Source organism: Eutrema salsugineum, unplaced genomic scaffold (genome assembly GCF_000478725.1).
Source record: "Eutrema salsugineum unplaced genomic scaffold, Eutsalg1_0 scaffold_3, whole genome shotgun sequence".
NCBI lineage: Eukaryota > Viridiplantae > Streptophyta > Magnoliopsida > Brassicales > Brassicaceae > Eutrema > Eutrema salsugineum.
The window spans coordinates 355,728-374,378 of record NW_006256756.1 but is presented as its reverse complement, the minus strand read 5'-3'; the positions used below and the strand labels follow the sequence as shown (position 1 = coordinate 374,378).

The following is an 18,651-nucleotide window of genomic DNA, read 5'->3' as shown; positions in this document are numbered from 1 at the left end:
CCCTCTTCCTCGTATAGAGAGTTACATCCCCTGGTTCAAAGTTAAAACGTTCGTGTGATTTTCGAAAACGGTGTCGTTTATTGTTTCTTAAGTCACAAATGTCAAAATTACATCAATTTGGAACCTATTTCTTCCTGAACAAACATAATGTCAGATAAATAACACCATTTTTATTTTTGTTTCACAACATATAACACCTTTTTTTTTATTTGTGGTTCACAAAATAACACCTTTAAAATCTTTAATTAGTAAAAAATAATAACAGGAACATGTAATCAAACTATATCTTACTCACTTTTGACATCTTCTGCTTATAGTAAACACAAAAGACTATGCAATATGATCAATCATCTAAAGGGTCTTGGAGGTTTCTCCAACACAGCAGAGAAGAACACTTCCTTATCATCTTTATCTCTCTTAGGCACCACAACCCACTTATGTTTCCTATACCTCAACGCTTTAAACGCTTCCATGTAATCACTCAAATCCTCTTTCAGACAAAAGAAACCATCGATCCACAACAATCCACCAGGTCTTAAAGCCCTGTCCCAATCGTACAGCACGAAATCAAGAAGTATCAGATCAATCCATCCATCAAGAAACCTCGTCGTATGAATCATATCCAACGTGCTATCAAAAAACGGTAACCGTTGGTTCACGGTTAAGTACAAAGGAACTAAACCACGAAGAGCGATCATCTCGTTGAACGGAGCACCGAGGTTGATTGTTGCTGTTACAATGGTGACGTTACGTTCCTTCATCCTCGCTGCGAAAGTTCCCGTGCCAACGCTGAAATCTAGTCCTACTCTAATCTCTCCCGGTTTGATTTCCAAAACTTCTTGTACCGAGAAATCCGCCGTTTGGTTCGTCTCTGGATCGATTTCGCCTCGGTTAACCCATCTCGGCGATTCGTGGTGCGTGAGGTTAAAGCAATCAGTGCATTTGAAGAACCCTTTTCTTGCTGTTGTGTTGCTAGCGAGGCAAGCGAAGTTCTTGCACTTATACTGTCCCCATCTCACATTCCGATTATCCGGAAGCTTCCATAAGGACTCGTTGATCGGAAACGGTTTGTGATATAATTGCGGTGCACGAGAGAAGCAGCGTCTTCTAGGCAACGGATCGCATCCGTGAACCATAAGCTTCTGAGCTAATCTCCAGTCGTCGTTGCAGATTTCTCCAACGTCGTAGTCCATATACTCTTCAAGATCTTTCTTCATCGCGAAACAAGCGTGACCGATCGAAGTGAAAGTCCCGTTAGCTCCCATGAAGTTCTGCTTTCCAAGCCGGTTCGGTTTGATCTTTATGTATTTCTTTATCTCTTCCCTCATAAAATGCTCTCCCGGGTCACCGTTCTGCTTCTTCAACGGATGATCCACCACAAATTTTTCTTCGAACGATGGTAGTTCCATGTGAACTGATTGAATAAGTGAAAGAAGATCCGCAAGAAAAGCTACATGTCTGAACATGGATCCCGAAGCCGATGAATCAGATGGTGGAGAAGAAGAAGAAGCTTCTAATGCCTTGAGATCATCCATTTCCTGGTGGATTTTGAAAATGGCAGATTCGATCGTCTTTCTCATTTGGCTCCTGATGTTAAAGCCGTCTCCTTCGAAGCTTCCATGAGAGTTGCAGAACCGATCAGAGAAGCTTAGTGGTGTGATGTAATTGAACTTAGCCAGAGTAGCTACTGAGATGAGAAATGCCAAACCAGCCAACACATATATGGGTCTGTTGATGCCATTGAAAGATCTAATCTTCGAGAATACATTCGTCTTCCCCATCCTTCAAGCTCTGTACAAACCACAAAATCAATATAAACACCCCAAATATACAAAACTGAATCTTGAACAACTTCAGCAGATATATGATTGCATCTTCCCATCTGTTGATACCACAAGAACACGAAATAGCCTCATCCTGTTTTGTCTTTCTAAATACTTGAAATTCTGGTTGCAGGGGTAAAGTTTATGAACTTTAACTTCATCTTTATGTTATCTTGCCGTTCACCTAGGGATTGATTAGTGGATTTAATTTAATCCTTGGAAAATTAATAACTTTCAACATACTTAAACCACAAGCGTAAAGCGCACATGGAGATTTCTGAAGTTTTTAGGGAATTCCACGATGGTAGAAGGTAAAAGGCGAAAACCCTTGAAAAATTGCAGATTTTAAGGAGGAAACTAATAAATTAAACTGAGAATTTAGAAGCAAGTAATGAGAAAAGCCGACTACTGTGGATCCGAAGCACTTGAATCAGACTTATCTAAATAATAGTAATATTATTAATTAACAACTGGTTCGTAATTCCATATTACCGGAGAGACACCGGGAACGATTGGGCTCCAGATTCACGGCGAAGAATGCGGGAAGAACGATGTGGTAAGCAGCCCGATGAAGAAGACGCCATTTTCTCACTAATCGTAGGAGAGAAACACTTCGTTCGCCGGAAGCCGATGAGAGAATTAACCGGAGATGTGCAACGGTGAATCGTGAATTGTTGATATTTATTTTATTGCTCCTTTATTTATTGCTCCTTTATTTATTGCTCCTTTATTTATTGCTCTTACTCTTAATTATGCTGCGGCAGAGTATTTATATTACCCGAGCTACACCCCATATTTCCAAATTAATACGTTACACATCCCATTATTATTTATAGGTGTTCTAAATACCCGCTCTATTCTACTTTTCGGGAAATAATATGTTAGGTTGGTAGGTTATAGTTTTCTTTCCGGATCAAACATAGCATATTTGGTTAATATTTCATAACCAACGATGAGATTCTCCCTTTCCACCAATGTTATTAACCATCTAACACCGCAGAGTAAGTAGAACAATAAAATGGTATATTACTACAAATCTTACTACTATGTACAACATAGCACAATAAAGAAACACCAATCTGCATACCAAGATACATCAACATAGGTTATCTGTAATATATATATATATATATATTTTATACATATATAAACTATGAAATTTCTCTGCAAGCGTAAATCACTTTTTTCCTAACACAAAGTTAAATTAGTGACTTTGAATACTCATTATTGTGCTGTATTAATTGTACATAGAAGTAAGTGTGTATACAGTATTTTTTTTATAAAATAAAAAGGGTAGGGTGAGGATTTGCAGCGAATAAGATGCGCATTGTTTACACTTTACTGGATTGAGACTCGACCTTCACAGGAAGATGATTAGATGATTCATCAGTGTGCTACTTGTAAATGTGGGCCTTCACGTCGGCCCAAGGCTCAACCCAAACTAAAAACAACTCGGTGAAGGTAAAAGCAGCGATGGGAATTGTTTTCCCCCATGCCTTACCCAAAATATATATCATGTGCTATGTTTAGCATTTAATGAAACTACAACTTTGTCATTTATTTATTTTAACTCTTTCATCGGTTAAGAATCTCAAGATGGAAATATAGTGTTTCCAGACGGTATGTACGAAGTATTGGAGCTTTCTATCTCATAAGTATCCCTTACTCATTTGTTTATTATGTCTGAATGAATTTAACATACTAGAACAAATCCTTATTATTTAAGAAATTGTAAATTTAAAACCAAAATACTGTAGCATGCTGTCAGGAAAAAAATAAACGAAAAGAGCATCAACAAAGGAATAAATAAGATATTTATATTACTTGGTATTTAAAATTTTTATATCCTACTCAAAATTTCCATTTAAATCCTCCTATAACGATGGTTTTTGTGACAAGTCTTAATAGCGATGGAATATTTAGCTAATCTTTATTGTTATGACGGAGATCTTAGCTAATCTTCTTCGTCTCAGTAACGGTTAAAAATCCGGTACGAATATGGGGCTTAAGGAATATACAATTAAAAATTTCTAAGTTATTTAGAAACAAGAGGAAGAAAAACCCGAAAAAGTAACAAAGAACAATTTTTTTTTTCCTATTTTTACAAATAATCCGAGAATAATTCCTTAATCCTATATCTTTCCTAAAAAGAGTATCCTAAGCCGTCGTCTAATCCCCGACGAATCATATTCCCCCGCTGGTTGTGGCGGCACTGTTTACAACCCAAGAGAGATCAAAACTCGCCGGAGCAGAGTTCCCGGAAAAGCTATCTCCGACGGCGAATTCTTCCAATCCCTCGAAGAAATCCTCGCTAACGACCGTATCCGACAAAGACAACAGATCCTCGTCTCCGTCGAGATTTGCAACCGCTACATCCTCCACAGGGAGGACAAATTCGTCGGCTGAAGTTACCGGAGATGATGAATAAGTAGCAATTGTGGTCGTCGGAGATTTAGTCGTCGGCTGATCAGATGATTTCTGACGGGTGCTTCCGGCGAGGGAATTACGGTGGGTAGGAGCTGGATGGTTATGCTCCGCCGTGTAAGTGACGATAAACATCGTCGGGTCGGATCTATTTCGCTCCACTTGTTTACGGGCTAAACATCCTTTAGATGTGCTACATCTGTAATATCCTCTGTTTTTAACGAAAATTGAAAAGAAATTTTAATTAGAAACAAACAGGGATGATTTAACAAACTAAAAGCAAACGGAATCACCAAAAACAGACAAGTTTTTTTTGGTTTTGTCTTGAAAGAATACACATATTTATAAATTATGTCTTTTAAGAACAATAAATGAGTTTTGGGTAAAGAAGATTTTATCTTGATAATATGTATATACTCTACCTTGGATATGGTGAACCTTTGATGGGTTTTTGTCCGTACTTTCGCCATGCCCAGACATCGGAGTTTAAAGCCTCTGCTGCTACATGGCACACTTTCTTATGCTGTATCTTTCTGAAACAAGCAACGAAATACAGAGACTTTTTAGACATATACTCCTTGATGGATTCAAACGCAAATTTAATAAATTTCTTGATGGATTCGACAAAAAGGTTCTGCCTTTTCTGGTTATTTATAAACAAAAACTGGTTAAAGTTCTAACCTTCTTTTAGATCTAGAGCTAGTGGAGCCTGTGGGTTTGCTAGTGACGCTACTGGAAGAAGCAGAGAGAGAAAGAGGCCGTTTCTGGTTTTGTCTCTGTCTGGATTCTTCTGGATAATTCAGACAAGAAAACGAGGAGACATTTGATTCTTGTGTGAACGGCGTGTAGAGATCTCGAATCTCTCCGAAGACGACGTCATTACTCTGTCGTTCGAAGTTGAACATAGGGTTCGTGTGAGATGAAACGCCTCCGGAGAAGACGGTGGTGGTAGTGGTGGTTGCTGATGAGCTCACGGCTGCGCAGCCTCTTACTACGGCGTGGAGATCCCAGTCGTCGGCCATTGATTTGGTTTCTCAGGGGAGACAAAAGCTTCCGAGAATCTCTGATGAGAGAAGAGAAAGCAGAGGAGACAAAAGAGAGCGCTGACTTTTGAAGGGCAGAGAGAGATGTTTATAAAGAGAGTGAAAGGAGGAAAAAAATAAAAATAAAAGGGTTGAAAATTTGAGGTGAAAATTAATTATTAAAGTATAAAATACAGTGTAAAATGCAATTTTGTTTTGTTCTCTTGTTCTGACACTGCAATTATTCCATATGTGAACCATTTTTATATCTAATTTTTTACTGGAAATATAAGTTTAGTGAGCTGAAAATTCCAGATGACAACAAAAGTGGGCTGGAAATGATATTGTTGTGATTATAAAAAAAAAAAGAGATTAACTCAAAAGTTAAAAATTATGTAGTACGGATGGTGGTACTTGCCTACATGGTAACATACTAAATCAATCAATAAACATTAAATTAGCAACTAATAGTGAAAATAAACTAGATAATATCGTGTCAGCATATATAAAAATGGAATCCTTTACAACTGATTCCATTTTTATGCGAATATCTCGTTTCAGTTTTATCGGTTGTGTTTTATTTTGACATTTGGTCAGAAATTATGTTTACTTTCTGGCTAGAATGCAACGAGATTAGCCATAATAATTTTTGTTTTAAGAAAGCAAATAAGTATGAACACACTTTGGAAAGATGAGTACTGTCGGAATCACGATGCGTGTATATGCCGATAATAATATACGTATTTTTATATTTACATGTTTATAAAAGTGATGTAGAGATGGAGAGAGGAATTGTCTCTTTAGCTTTTTTTTTTTTTTTTTTTTTTTTTTTTTTTACAAATCTAGAAAGAGAGAAAGTATGTGCTTCAAAGAGGGTATCTCGATGCTTATCCTCTATTTGTCGTCTAGTGTCGGAGACTAAATCCAGAAGTGGTTTCTGGTTTCTTGTTTTTTGGTTGACTTTAATAATTTGTCAAAGGGTTTGAATAATCTCCAAACTCTTCTTTTGTCAACCTCACACTCCTTTGACATTTCCACGCGTCTTTCACACGCGCTTATGGCTTCGTTTTATGAAAAATAGTGGGAAAGCATACTTTCGTCGTAGTGCCTACTTTTTTATCGATGCGCACAAGAAGTTAAAAAATAGTTCCTTTTACCTCGTTTTATTTTATTTTAAGAAATCCTTTTATCTTTTCAACATCTACGATTACGGAATTGGAAATGGTTAAGACTATTTAGATATTAATAATTTAAAATGAAAGGGATAAGAATAAAAAGCCACATTTCATCCCTTTCCAGATCATTGTGAACTTTCGACATTACAAAATTCAATCCAAGAACTGATGTTTTAAAACAATTTCATGGATAACATATGTATTCCATTTCATTTAAGAAAAAGATTACATATAAGCATCATTGCATCAGCCTCAATGTATATGAAAACTAGCTAGATAGAAAGACAATGACTGTCACTTAGCACCATAGTTTCTCCTTGTATCACATATTTGACATAAAGCATTTTCAAACGTTTATTCCATAGCAAATATTTTGAATTTTTTGGGTGTATATGATTCACTTAGTTCTATCCAGATTAAATTTTATCGAGTTTATTTTTACTTTGTAGCAGAAAGCACATATTGACCCAAAAAAAACAACAAATTAAGCACATGTAAACGGATTTTTAGAAATAGAACAAATTATAAGTGTTGTGCACATGATATTATATTTTTCGATCACTCAAGTTTTGTATACATGGATTCGACAAATTATAAAATTCGTAACAGATACATTTTTAAAAATAAATTGGTGTAAGAAAAAGAAAAATAATTTACGGAAAAAATGTATAAAGAAATAATTTACAAACAAGAAAGGAAGAATTTACCAGTGTAGCAGCCTAGCAGGGTGTAGCACACGTGTCAGAAGACCAGAGCGCGTGATCTCCGCGAGTAAAAAGGTTGACAAATTCATAGAATCAACGGTTCACACAGCGATTAAGCGTCTAAAGATAAGATGATGAATAAGTGCTACAGCTGTCCCAAAAAACCTTATGGGTCCCACCTTCGGAAATGCTTTTATGCCGTTACTTATTTATCTCTCAGCCTCGTGATGTTGATTCGTCTTTGGAGACAATCGTACGGCTTGGAACGCTCTAAGCAGCTTTCTATCATTCATCCGACGGTCATATCGGCAATTTTTAGTTTTCTTATGCTTCGACTCATCCGACGGTCGAGAATCGCCTGACCCAGTCAGGTGCATGAGCCACGTGAAACCTTAGGGGAACGGATTTTTTAGAAAAAATGCTCCAAGTGGGCTGCACGAGGCACAGTCTCAAAGCGCGTGGACCCACGCATTTTCCTGCATAAAATATTACTATAGCCAAGACAAGTCAACAATAATTTAAGCATTGTGTTTGACTAACGGAATTTCTTAATTATTTTTGTTGGTATTCACTATAATTTGTTCGACATCTCACAACTGAGACATTTTAAGCTTAGTCGGTAAACCCCAATCAGTGGAAGAATTCAACTAAGTACTCCACTGATACAATTTATCTTAAATTTTATTACTCAATTGCTAGCTAATTGGGCCTCATGGGCCGCTAGTTAAAAAAACATTGGGCTATGCAATCAGCAACTTCGTCTGGAATGTTGATCTCACGTGACTTACACGTGACATAGAAATATCCTTTGTTCCTTGCACAGTTTTTCGCGCTTGCTCAGAAATTTCAACTTTTTTACTCCCGCGCCATGTTTTCTCTCATATTTTCCTTTTGATTTTCTCGAGAAAACATGGCGATTACAAAACCAAAGGTTGTTGCCGGAACCAATTAGGCACGGGAAGATGGCCGGCGAAAACGCGGCGGGGAATGCAATTTGTTCCATCTGCTACGAAGATCTGAAACCGGTGGCTGAGAATCTGCAATCGATCTCCGCCTGTGGTCACGTCTTTCACGAGCTATGGTTAGTGCGGCCCAATCAAAGGTTCTCTTACGCTCAAGTTTTAGATTAAATGTAGCTAATTGATTTTTCCGAAACCCTAGTTTGCAGCAATGGTTTGAGTACTGCCCGAGTACGAATAAGCGAAACTGTCCGATTTGTAAGCAGAAGTGCCTTCTGAAGGATCCTTGCCGACTTTACTTTCAATCTTCTGGGAATCAAATCGATTCGATTGCCTCGCTCAAGGTTGGTGAAATCGAGGAAGATCCGGCCTTGTTGAGAGGAGAAGTGAAGCGGCTCCAAGGGAAGATACAGAACCTTTCTTCGGCTCTGGAGGGGCAGAAAAAGGAGAACGTTGAAGTCTCCGGTAAGGTAATTTGTTCATTCGTTGCTTAAGTGATTCGGCTATAAAGACATCAGCGATGAGTAGAAACATCCTCTTTGATTATTAGAATCCTTAGGAAGATATTTTGGGTTTTTTCCTTCTCAGTTGCATCAATGTAAGGAACAATTGGAGGAGGACAAAGTAAAAAGGTGGGAGGCTCTGCAAGAAATATCAACGACCCAACACTTGCTTAAATTAAAATCTGAGGTCTAACTAAACTCAACATTCTTAAGATGTTTTAGCCATCCAAGTAGAACATTTTTGGTTGAGTTTTTTTATTATGTTTGTTACAGGAATGTGTTCAGCTTACTTCCCAGTGCGCTAAGCTACAAGACAGAACTATGGCTCTTGCCAAGGAGCTTGCAGCGCTTAAATTGTGAGAGAAATATGTGTTCTTGCTCTTTTAACGTTTTCAGATTTTGAAATAATCATTCAATCTTTTGGTAGAAGTAAAACCTTTGTCAGTCTAAATCTTGTTTTGCATCCAGGGTTTCCGACCTAAGCTTGGAGGAAGATGATGTTCTGAAGCTAGCCTTGTTGGGGAATAATGCTAAGACAAAAGATACTATAGACACACTAGTCAAGTCCTTGGTTATCCGGAATAGGTTGGTACATATCATTTATTCTCCCTGCTCTCACTGTTGTCATGTACTTAGCCGACTAGGTTCATTATCTCCCATTGGTTATGTCTGCACCAGTGTTACGAGATTTTAAAATAGTTTGACCTTCAGTGACCTATGATGAGGGTGAAAAGAGTACTTTGTTGGTTCAGTTGTCTCATACAAAATACAAGTAGTTGGTCAAGAAGTTGAGGAAAGGGGATTTGTAAATTGCGTTTCTTTTCTCTTAGTCTTTAAGTTTTAATTTCTGAACTCTCTGATAAAAACCATTCTTGATAATATATATATATCCTCTGACAGGAGTTATAAGGAGTTGCTAGCAAAGTGCAATCAGCTGGGCAGAGGTGAAGCTCGATCTTCTGAGAAACTTGACAAAGCTTTGGAAAAGATAGATAAACTAAAGGTTTGTCTTTCTGTTATTGCATTCGACCTTTATTTGTTTCTTTTATCCAGCTGAGCTCATGTTATCCTTTTTCAATGGGCAGAAGCGAGTGAGGGAACTTGAGATGATAACTGAGGAGAGTGAGAACAAAGCTCTAAGGGATATAAAAGTTTCAAAGAACTGCAGTGACAGAGACGTTTCCAAGCCTTCAACCGAGAGCTTGGTTTCTTTCAGAATGCTTCCATCAGGCAACATTGTTGAGAAAATCTCTACACCACTTGGTAAGTTAGAGAAGAAAGATGGCTTCACCAATCATGGAGCATGCTTAAGGGGAAAAGGAGACTCTTTTTTAGATGATGATGATGATGATGTTTTTGAAACCACCATTTCTGGCATCAGACAATCAGATTCTAATATGAAGGATCACAAGGTTGAAGATAATAATATTGAGGAGAAATATGATAATCTCATGATGAAGGATATAAAGTTCAACATCAGAAAAGACCCGGCATCATCAGTGTCACCTCGCAGCAATGGTAACTTTTGTTGTACATCACACATTTCAGGTTTATCGAGTGTAGCAGATTTGAAGATTGTTAAAAAAAAACTCAATGCAGGTGGTGGAGACATTTGGTTGTCAAGTGGAACAAATCAAAATCTCAGAAGATGGAGCAAACAAGGAGAGAGAAACGAAGCAATTCCTTCACTAGGAGGTTCTGTCTCACGCAAAGATGATCTGATCTCTGTTGGACCTGATGGTAAAGGTGGAAGAATCAAAGTCTTGAGATCTAAACCCCAATTTTCTGTGAGTTTCTTTTTGCTTCTTCTTAATGATTCGCCTCTCGCTATGTTACTTGGTCCATATCAAAATCCGGATGTTAAAGACTTGCCTAATGTGGTTGTTCTCTATTGAATAGAACGCCAATGCAAGTTCAGGAAGTGGTAAGAGGTTCAAGATTGGAGCTAAAACAAGTGGTACGTCGTCTCAAGGGTGTCTTCAGATCGAGCACTTTTTCGGAAAACCCAATCGGTAACTTTTAGAAGTCTGTATGAGAGAGAATCTTAACTTTTTGGAAAAAGACCAAAGCCACCCAAAACTCGTTTCATCCAAGTCTTGGTATCAAACGTAATCCCATTGAAGTAAATACATGACATGACGATTTTGTTCTAGAGAAGCCATATTATATAGTCGATGCGGAGTGCTTGCGGCATAGAAAAATCTAGTATGAATTTTCTTGTGAGATCGGTGAAATAGAGTTGTTTTAATTTTTTCGTCATGCACTTTAGCACTGGTTAATAAATTGATGCTAGCACTTAGGGTTACTATTCGACCTTTCACATGTCACTGTCTCGTTAAAAGAATACTACTAGTTAGATATTTGTTCTGTTAAAAGAAAACATGTGTACACGTTGCTGCTTTACACTGGACAAGTCGAGATGACTCTAGAAGCATTTTTCAGGCTAAAGTCGAGAATCGAGATCGTCACTTTTTTGTTTTGAACGGCGTGAGTGAGTGGCAGTAGGATGTAAATATTACCCAAAGCAACCAGGTCATAACACGTGTTCCGCCGAAATATTCAATATCACACTACATACAAGCATTAGTGATTGAGAAAGGACCTGCGAAACGCAAAAGCTGTATCGAATTTTATCCCAAAGCGAATCTGCGAAACGCATTAGCTTAATTGCGGTTTCGAGTTCCATCTATGGTGTCTGTAAACCCTAGACCTGCTCAGGGTTTTCCTATTTTCGATCCCGTGAATATGAGTTTACCGGGTTTCAATTCGGCGGCGCCGGAATCCGATGGTTACGGTTTGGCTCCGATTGCTACGATGCCGGTCACCGGACGGATTGGTACGACGACGTTTTCTGAGGATTCGACGACGAAGATTCGGAAGCCATACACAATCAAGAAATCGAGAGAGAACTGGACAGAGCAGGAACACGATAAATTCCTAGAAGCTCTCCACTTGTACGTATCGGAATTTGTGATTCCTCTGCCTAACATTACAGTCGATTGTGTTTCCTTTTGGATCCCGGGAGAAATTAGGGTTTCGATTTCTTTGTGTGAGCTTAATTCGACGAAATCTATATTCTAATCAACTCTTGATGATCAATCGATCAACAGATTCGATCGAGATTGGAAAAAAATCGAGGCGTTTATTGGATCAAAGACAGTGGTCCAGGTAATTGATGAATCTTACAGTTATATTGATGTGAGGCTGCTTGTTTCATATTGATGTTTTGAGAATTTGTATTTGGCAGATACGAACTTGTTTTCACAATCATATTGATGTTTTGAGAATTTGTAATTGGCAGATACGAAGCCACGCACAGAAGTACTTTCTCAAAGTTCAAAAGAGCGGTACAAATGAACATCTTCCTCCTCCTCGACCAAAGAGGAAAGCGACTCATCCATATCCTCAAAAGGCTCCCAAAAGTGGTGAATTTGATCTTCTTCTTCTTCTCTTGTGTGCATTCTCTTGCTTATTTTTATCATTCTCTCTGATGATTTGTTATGGCTGCAGTTGCTCTTCCGTCCCACGCCATTGGATTCCTCCATGCTTCGAATGCACCTTTGCTTGAACCTGGTTTCCTGTACAGCTCTGATTCACAGTCATTGCCGGCTGTTTGTGCGTCTAGCTCTTCTTCTCGGGATCATGAATCAACAAATCCCCCAAAACCCGTGATCGAAGGTAAATTTCCGACTTGTTCTGCTTACGAGAGACGACAGTCCAAGGTGACATAATGGTTTCAGTTTACTTGTATCTATGAATGGTGTTGACAATATGGTGTAATGAATTCGTGATAGTAGAGGAACCGGGAGAGTTTGCCACGGCGATCCCAAAGAATCACTGCAACACCACTAGTAGTAAGGAAGTTACACGGAGGTTACGTGCGGTGACAGAGCCAAATGATGGAGAAAGTTGTGAAAAGCCACTTAGAAGTAAGACTTGTTTTCGTGTTAGACTTTATGTATCTTTTGACTAATGATATTTGCGCTGAGAATGAGTTGTTTTGTGGCGGTTCAACGCAGTGATGCCGGATTTTTCTGAAGTCTACAGCTTCATTGGAAGTGTCTTTGATCCCAACACATCAGGTCACCTCCAGAGATTAAAGCAGATGGATCCAATAAATATGGAAACGGTATGAGACCCGTTTAGTCTGACTCAGTCTCGACTCAGAGCCTTTTTGTTAAATCCTGATTGTAAACAAAGAAGCTAATTTCGTATTTTCCTTTTTGCTCCATCAGGTTCTTTTACTGATGAGAAATCTATCTGTAAATCTGACAAGTCCCGAATTTGCAGAACAAGTAAGGACTGCTATACTTACATTCATTGCCACTCTCCTTGAAAGACTGATATATTAATCTTTCTTGGTGGGTACTCTAGTGATCTCGTCTTTTACTGATTTGGTGCTGTGATATGCAGAGGAAGTTGATATCATCTTACAGGTCGAAAGCTTTGAAATAGAGTTAGAAAATGCTACAATGGACCTTATGTGAGAGCAACAAATACTCATCCAAGGTATGTTTCATTGTACCGAGGCGTCGAGTAGAACCAAACACGTGAACTCTTAGATCGCTACTGAGTTCTGGCTTTTATGTCTGTGAAGTCTTAGTCAAGCGCGCTTGTTTGTCTTATGTTGTCTATATTTGTATGGATAATAGAGGGTTTTGCAGAGGTATATAGATGTGTTTATAAGGTCAGAGTTTGTGACTGACTCTCTTTTGAGTTTGGATCAATCTTAGGAGGTCTCAAGTCGAGATCTGAGAAGAGACTGTGATATTGTTTTCTCAGTCGGCAGATGGTGGTTCATCTTTTTTTTCTTTTAAAGTCAAGATAGAGTGAGTGAGAGACTGTTGAAGAAAAGGCAATGGCCGTCTGTCTAATAATAATATACACAAATTAGGGGATTCTTTATTTTGTTTTTGTATTGGTTTGACTGAGGCTTTGATCAATCAAATAAGAGAAAGTAAAAAAAATTATCTACATAGTAAGTTAGTCTCTCTATAGAAATTCTGTTACTTCTGCATCTTTTTTTCGTTCTTTCTATAAGAGGATCCGTAAGAATCCCAAGATAGTGTCTCATGAGAAGAAGTTCATTATTCCATGTAATTAGGATTCTTAGCAAATAGAAATTCATATAAATTTGTGTTTCGAACATCAATGTAAGGTAATCTTGAAAGTTGCCTCAAAGTAACTCTTCCTCCTTTATTTATGATATAAATCAACGATCTACTAGATCTTGGTCTTTTTTTTGTTTAAGCTTTCTTCTCTTTTTACTTGTATTGTACACCAAAGTTCTGATCAGCTATTTTCCTTTCTATTTATTTCATCTTCTCAATAAGCTCTTTTGAGAAAAATCTGTCATTGTTTTGAGTCTACTACCACTTTCCTGGACTCGAAATAAGTAACAGTGAATATTTGAATTTATCACGGTTTAATCTTTTCTGCAGTCACTTTCTTCGAAGAAGTTTTCATACCTTTTTTTTTTGTAAAAAAAAAAGTTCTATTGTCAATGGTAGACAAGAATATGAATACTCACAACTCAGAAGAATTAGCGGTCACGCGCTTCGATCATATCAAATTAATGAAACAGCCTGAAATATGTATTGAGTTTTCCGTTACTATAAATAGCCGTCACGCGGACCTTGAGCGTTGTTCTCTACTTAGGGGTGTCAAACGAGCTATGAACCCGCGGGTTCGGCCCATCTAGATCCGCCATGGGACGGGTTTGGTCACAAAATTTGTAACTCATTAATTAGCGGGTCTTGCGGTTTAGTCCGTTGCAGTTAGCGGGTTTAATGAATTAAACCGAGACAGATTTCTGGGTTATCGGGTTTTGTCCGCGAGTTTGATTTTGAATGGTTTTAAACCATTAACAGTGCTGGATCATTTCATGATCGATCCCTAGAAAAAAAAAAGAAAAAACATTACAAAGATCAAGACTAAAAACTACCAAAACTTACTTAAAGATTAAAAAAAGAATGTAATACAAAATTTCCTTACCACACCACCAACTGATGATACTAGAGAATAAGTTTGTACCATGTGCTTCTAGCACCTATATAAGGATCTACTGAAATGGTTGCAAACTCAGGTACCTTGCTATATTTTGCTTTGCCAACTGAAAATTGTGTAGGATCTCTTATTGCAGGAAATGTTGAGTCAGTGGCACCATCTTTGTTCTACAAAGTTATATTAATCAGAATCAAGAATCAGACAAAATTCGGTACATTAAAAGTCATATACAACAATAAATTTTCTCTGATATCTGAGCTTGCCTTCTCATACACATACATATTCCCATCGACATGAGCAATGACAAATGCTCCATCACCTCCAGGCACCCAAGCGATACTAGTACAACGACTTTTACAAAGTAACAAACTGTTTAATAATCTTAGAGAGTATGCTTACTTTTGCTGAAATAAGGTGAAATCAAAAGGAAGTAAATATGCTTACTTTTGGATTATGCTCTACTACAATCATCATTAATATATTTTGAGTGACAGCTCCAAAAAATTGAACAACATTTGGATGTCGGACTTTTTCTAACAATGTCAACTCATGTTTAAATACGTTTCGAGCTAATGCAAATTTCACGTCCTTTGTTATCTTCCTTTTCTTCCCCTTTGCTTTCTCTATTTTCAAACCAACTTGGTTTAGAAGCTGAAATTCAAATCGGTACAGTTCAATTTGATTCATAATACTGATTTAAACCCTCTGTCTGTAGTAGAGTGTTCAAGTTTTAAACACAGTTGACCTAACTTGATTGTTCTGCGATGTATATTGTAATAGAAACTCAGTTGTTTCAGAGCAAAGTTATAGAGCCGATCAAAGCTGGGAGCCTGAGGCAGAGTTGATTCAATGGATAATTTTGTAAGAATTGTTGTCTATATACTTTTGGTCTCTGCTTTTACAAATTAACGTCATAACGTGTTATACTTTGCGTATCGTTGTCGTTGTTATCGTGATGAACTGCAAACTTTGATAATCAGTTCTAACTTTTTTTGTTTGATTTTTTGTCTTGTTATTGATAGGATTCACATGATTTTTCGAATCTACTGACAGTAGATTTCGAAACTCAGAGATTTATGGCTGCTGCAAATGCTGAACATGAACAGAGGTTGATTGACGATGATGATCGAATGTCACCGGAACAGAGAAAAGGAGTGGTCGCAGGCAGCAGTGATGAAAATGCAGAAAACTTTCATGTGAACCGAAAGTTTGATGGACCAGATAGTTCATCAAAATCAAGTCATCGAAGCAGAGTTTTCCTTGATGTAGAAGATGACAATTGCAGAGGAAAGTCATCAGAAAAGAGGAAAAGAACATTCTGAAAAAGATCGAAGTAAGTGTGATGGACCAGCAACAAAAAGACCACAAAAACTTCCAAGACAAACAGTTCATGACGTTGAAGACGACGACACAAACGAAAATGCAGCAGAGCAAAAGAGTAGGAAGCTTCATTCAGATGTGTGGGATGATTTTGTGGTAATGACTAAAGTTGACAAGTCTGGTAAGCGTTGTCAAAAAGCTGTGTGTAAACATTGCAAGAAGGAATATGTGCATGAATCACACAAGAACGGTACAACATGTTTAAGACGCCATCGTGAGAGATGCAAACTCATGGTTAGATCTAGTGATGTTGGTGAGATGCTGGTTACTGCAGAAGCAAAACTGCAGTCACGGAAATATGACCATATGATTTTCCGTGAAATGGTCGCTAAGTGTATTATTCAACATGATTTGCCATATTCTTATGTTGAATATGAAAGAGTTAGATCAGTGTGGAAGTATTTGAATGCAGATGTCAAGTTCATCAGTCGAAACACTGCTGCAGCTGATGTGTATAAGTTTTATGAGAATGAGACGTCGAAGTTGAAGAACGAATTAAGTCGTCTTCCTGGAAGGATATGCTTCACTTCTGATTTGTGGACTGTGATCTCTCATGAAGGCTACATGTGTTTGACAGCGCATTATGTAAATGTAAACTGGAAATTACAGAATAAGATTCTAGCTTTTTGTGCTTTTCCACCTCCACATACAGGTATGCACTTACCACTTAGCTATAATCTTATTAGTATGCTTTTAAAAAAATTATTCTTTTGATTGTCCGTTTCTAAAATCGTGTTTTTAAAGTCACCAGTATATGTTTAGTTAACGAGATTTACATATCAGCTTGTATTTTTTATTTTAAAGGGATTAAAGTTACGGTGTGTTTGACTTAGTCACCAGTTTTGATTAACGAGATATATGTCACCAGCTTGTATATGCTTTTAACGAGATTATATATGTCACCAGCTTATATATGTTACATCACCAGCTTATATATGCTTGTTACGAGATTATTTTTAAAGTCTCGTTTTGATTTCACCAGCTTATACGTCACCAGCTTATACGTCACCAGTTTTGATTTCATGCTTTTATTTTTAAAGTCGCCAGTTTTTAAAGTCACCAGCTTTTAAAGTCACCAGCTTGCTTAACAAGATTCATATATCAGTTTATGTTTCATTCTTTTTAACGTAGTCTTTTTTAAAAAAAACAAATATTTAGAATATACTGATTCTGTGCTTTTCCACCTCCACATACAGGTATGCACTTAGCTATGAAGCTTCTTGAAACATTGAAGGAATGGGGAATAGATAAAAAAGTGTTCTCCATCACTCTTGATAATGCTACTAGCAATGATAGTATGCAAGAGATTCTGAAATCACAGTTGCTGATAAGAGAGGATTTGTTGTGTGGAGGAGAGTTTTTTCACGTGAGATGCTCAGCCCATATTCTCAATCTCATTGTTCAAGAAGGACTGAAAGTGATTGGTGATTCATTGGCTAAGATAAGGGATAGCATCAAGTTTGTTCAATCTTCTGAGTCCCGAGAGAATCTATTTGAAAGATGTGTTGAAACAGTTGGCATAAGAGAGCAAGGTGGTCTAGTTTTGGATGTGCAAACTCGTTGGAATTCAACCTACAAGATGCTTGACAGGGCAATCAAATATAGAGCTGCGTTTGTTAATCTGAAAGTTATTGATGGAAGAAACTACAAGCATCTCCCAAGAGAAGATGAGTGGGTCTTGGGGAAGATGATTTGTAAACTTTTAGAGCCCTTTGATGAAGTTACTCGTCTAATATCAGGTTCTACTTATCCGACATCAAACTTATATTTTATGCAAGTTTGGAAGATTCAAATGTGGTTGAGAGATCATGCAGCTCACGAGAACGAGATGATCAGAGACATGGTTAGTGTTATGCAAGAGAAGTTTGACAAGTATTGGGAAGAGTACAGCGATATTCTTGCTATGGCTACTGTGTTTGATCCAAGATTAAAGATGACACTTGCAAAATATTGCTTCGAAAGACTCGATAAGAGAACTTCTGAAGAAAGGTTGAAACATTTGCGTGAAAAACTGAGGACTCTTTTCGAATCGTATGAGAGCAAGTTCAGGACGCAATCACCTTCACAAGAAACACGAGAAACTGTTCAGAAAAAAGATGATCAAGAACGCGATGTCCTAGGTGGAAGTTTCTCAAACTACGATGTAAGTGTTTCACTTGGACATAAATATTTGATTTCATACACTTTTTGCTTAGCTTACAAGTTTTTTAAATGGTGCAGGATTTCTTTGCGTTTCGAAAATCTAATGTTGTTGTTAGTGGGAAGTCGTCTTTGGAACTCTATCTAGAAGAACCAGCATTAGACATGGCCGATTTTCAGAGTTTAGATATTTTGAAATATTGGAAAGATAACTCTCAACGTTATAAAGATTTAGCTTGCATGGCTTGTGACCTTCTCAGCATTCCAATCACAACGGTAGCTTCGGAATCATCTTTCAGCATTGGATCTCGAGTTTTGAACAAGTATAGAAGCCGTCTTCTTCCAAAAAATGTTCAGGCGTTAATATGTAGTCGTAATTGGCTAAAAGGTTTTGAGGCATACGAAAATGGTAATGAATTTCTTTGTTTTAATAAGTTCTATGATTACACATTCATATATTGTATATTAACAGCCATACATTTTGATTTGTGTAGAAGAGGACGAAACTGTTGATGG

At 37.6% G+C, this 18,651-nt stretch overlaps 4 protein-coding genes across 5 annotated transcripts; 2 read left to right on the top strand and 2 right to left on the bottom strand.

Moving 5' to 3' along the window:
• Nucleotides 1–180: 180 nt before the first annotated feature.
• Nucleotides 181–2,504, bottom strand: LOC18014241. The gene is made up of 2 exons (XM_024154016.1): nucleotides 2,316–2,504; nucleotides 181–1,791 (listed from the first exon to the last, which is right to left on the bottom strand). The coding sequence occupies exon 2, from the start codon at nucleotides 1,779–1,781 to the stop codon at nucleotides 348–350; it is 1,434 nt and encodes a 477-aa protein (XP_024009784.1). The 5' UTR covers nucleotides 1,782–1,791; nucleotides 2,316–2,504; the 3' UTR covers nucleotides 181–347.
• A 1,324-nt stretch (nucleotides 2,505–3,828) lies between these two features.
• On the bottom strand, nucleotides 3,829–5,352 carry LOC18014240 (WRKY transcription factor 22). Its single transcript, XM_006396222.2, has 3 exons — nucleotides 4,929–5,352; nucleotides 4,670–4,780; nucleotides 3,829–4,458 (listed from the first exon to the last, which is right to left on the bottom strand). Exons 1-3 carry the CDS (start codon nucleotides 5,267–5,269, stop codon nucleotides 4,008–4,010), a joined length of 903 nt encoding a protein of 300 aa, XP_006396285.1. The 5' UTR covers nucleotides 5,270–5,352; the 3' UTR covers nucleotides 3,829–4,007.
• Nucleotides 5,353–8,097: 2,745 nt separating this feature from the next.
• LOC18014249 (E3 ubiquitin-protein ligase TRAIP) lies at nucleotides 8,098–10,720 on the top strand. The gene is made up of 9 exons (XM_006396221.2): nucleotides 8,098–8,229; nucleotides 8,310–8,577; nucleotides 8,696–8,797; nucleotides 8,884–8,966; nucleotides 9,079–9,195; nucleotides 9,511–9,613; nucleotides 9,696–10,128; nucleotides 10,210–10,397; nucleotides 10,510–10,720. Exons 1-9 carry the CDS (start codon nucleotides 8,111–8,113, stop codon nucleotides 10,624–10,626), a joined length of 1,530 nt encoding a protein of 509 aa, XP_006396284.1. The 5' UTR covers nucleotides 8,098–8,110; the 3' UTR covers nucleotides 10,627–10,720.
• Nucleotides 10,721–11,207: 487 nt separating this feature from the next.
• Nucleotides 11,208–13,515, top strand: LOC18015191 (protein REVEILLE 5). 2 transcript variants are annotated; one of them, XM_024154751.1, is made up of 8 exons: nucleotides 11,208–11,564; nucleotides 11,721–11,778; nucleotides 11,912–12,035; nucleotides 12,121–12,288; nucleotides 12,408–12,539; nucleotides 12,630–12,739; nucleotides 12,846–12,905; nucleotides 13,024–13,515. In XM_024154751.1, the coding sequence occupies exons 1-8, from the start codon at nucleotides 11,299–11,301 to the stop codon at nucleotides 13,063–13,065; spliced, it is 960 nt and encodes a 319-aa protein (XP_024010519.1). In that variant the 5' UTR covers nucleotides 11,208–11,298; the 3' UTR covers nucleotides 13,066–13,515. The 2 variants fall into 2 exon arrangements, with proteins under 2 accessions (XP_024010519.1, XP_006396282.1); XM_006396219.2 differs by having other exon boundaries at nucleotides 12,405–12,539.
• The last annotated feature ends 5,136 nt before the right edge of the window (nucleotides 13,516–18,651 follow it).

Bases quoted from the DNA above. Each gene is read 5' to 3' on its own strand.
- LOC18015191 (XM_006396219.2), top strand. From the start codon at position 11,299: ATGGTGTCTGTAAACCCTAGACCTGCTCAGGGTTTTCCTATTTTCGAT. The intron at 11,779-11,911 runs GTAATTGATGAA...TGTAATTGGCAG, and splicing joins GATCAAAGACAGTGGTCCAG to ATACGAAGCCACGCACAGAA. The intron at 12,036-12,120 runs GTGAATTTGATC...TTATGGCTGCAG, and splicing joins TCAAAAGGCTCCCAAAAGTG to TTGCTCTTCCGTCCCACGCC.
- LOC18014241 (XM_024154016.1), bottom strand. From the start codon at position 1,781: ATGGGGAAGACGAATGTATTCTCGAAGATTAGATCTTTCAATGGCATC.
- LOC18014240 (XM_006396222.2), bottom strand. From the start codon at position 5,269: ATGGCCGACGACTGGGATCTCCACGCCGTAGTAAGAGGCTGCGCAGCC. The intron at 4,781-4,928 runs GTTAGAACTTTA...TGCTTGTTTCAG, and splicing joins AGCTCTAGATCTAAAAGAAG to AAAGATACAGCATAAGAAAG. The intron at 4,459-4,669 runs GTAGAGTATATA...CGTTAAAAACAG, and splicing joins AAAGGTTCACCATATCCAAG to AGGATATTACAGATGTAGCA.
- LOC18014249 (XM_006396221.2), top strand. From the start codon at position 8,111: ATGGCCGGCGAAAACGCGGCGGGGAATGCAATTTGTTCCATCTGCTAC. The intron at 8,798-8,883 runs GTCTAACTAAAC...TGTTTGTTACAG, and splicing joins TGCTTAAATTAAAATCTGAG to GAATGTGTTCAGCTTACTTC. The intron at 10,129-10,209 runs GTAACTTTTGTT...AACTCAATGCAG, and splicing joins AGTGTCACCTCGCAGCAATG to GTGGTGGAGACATTTGGTTG.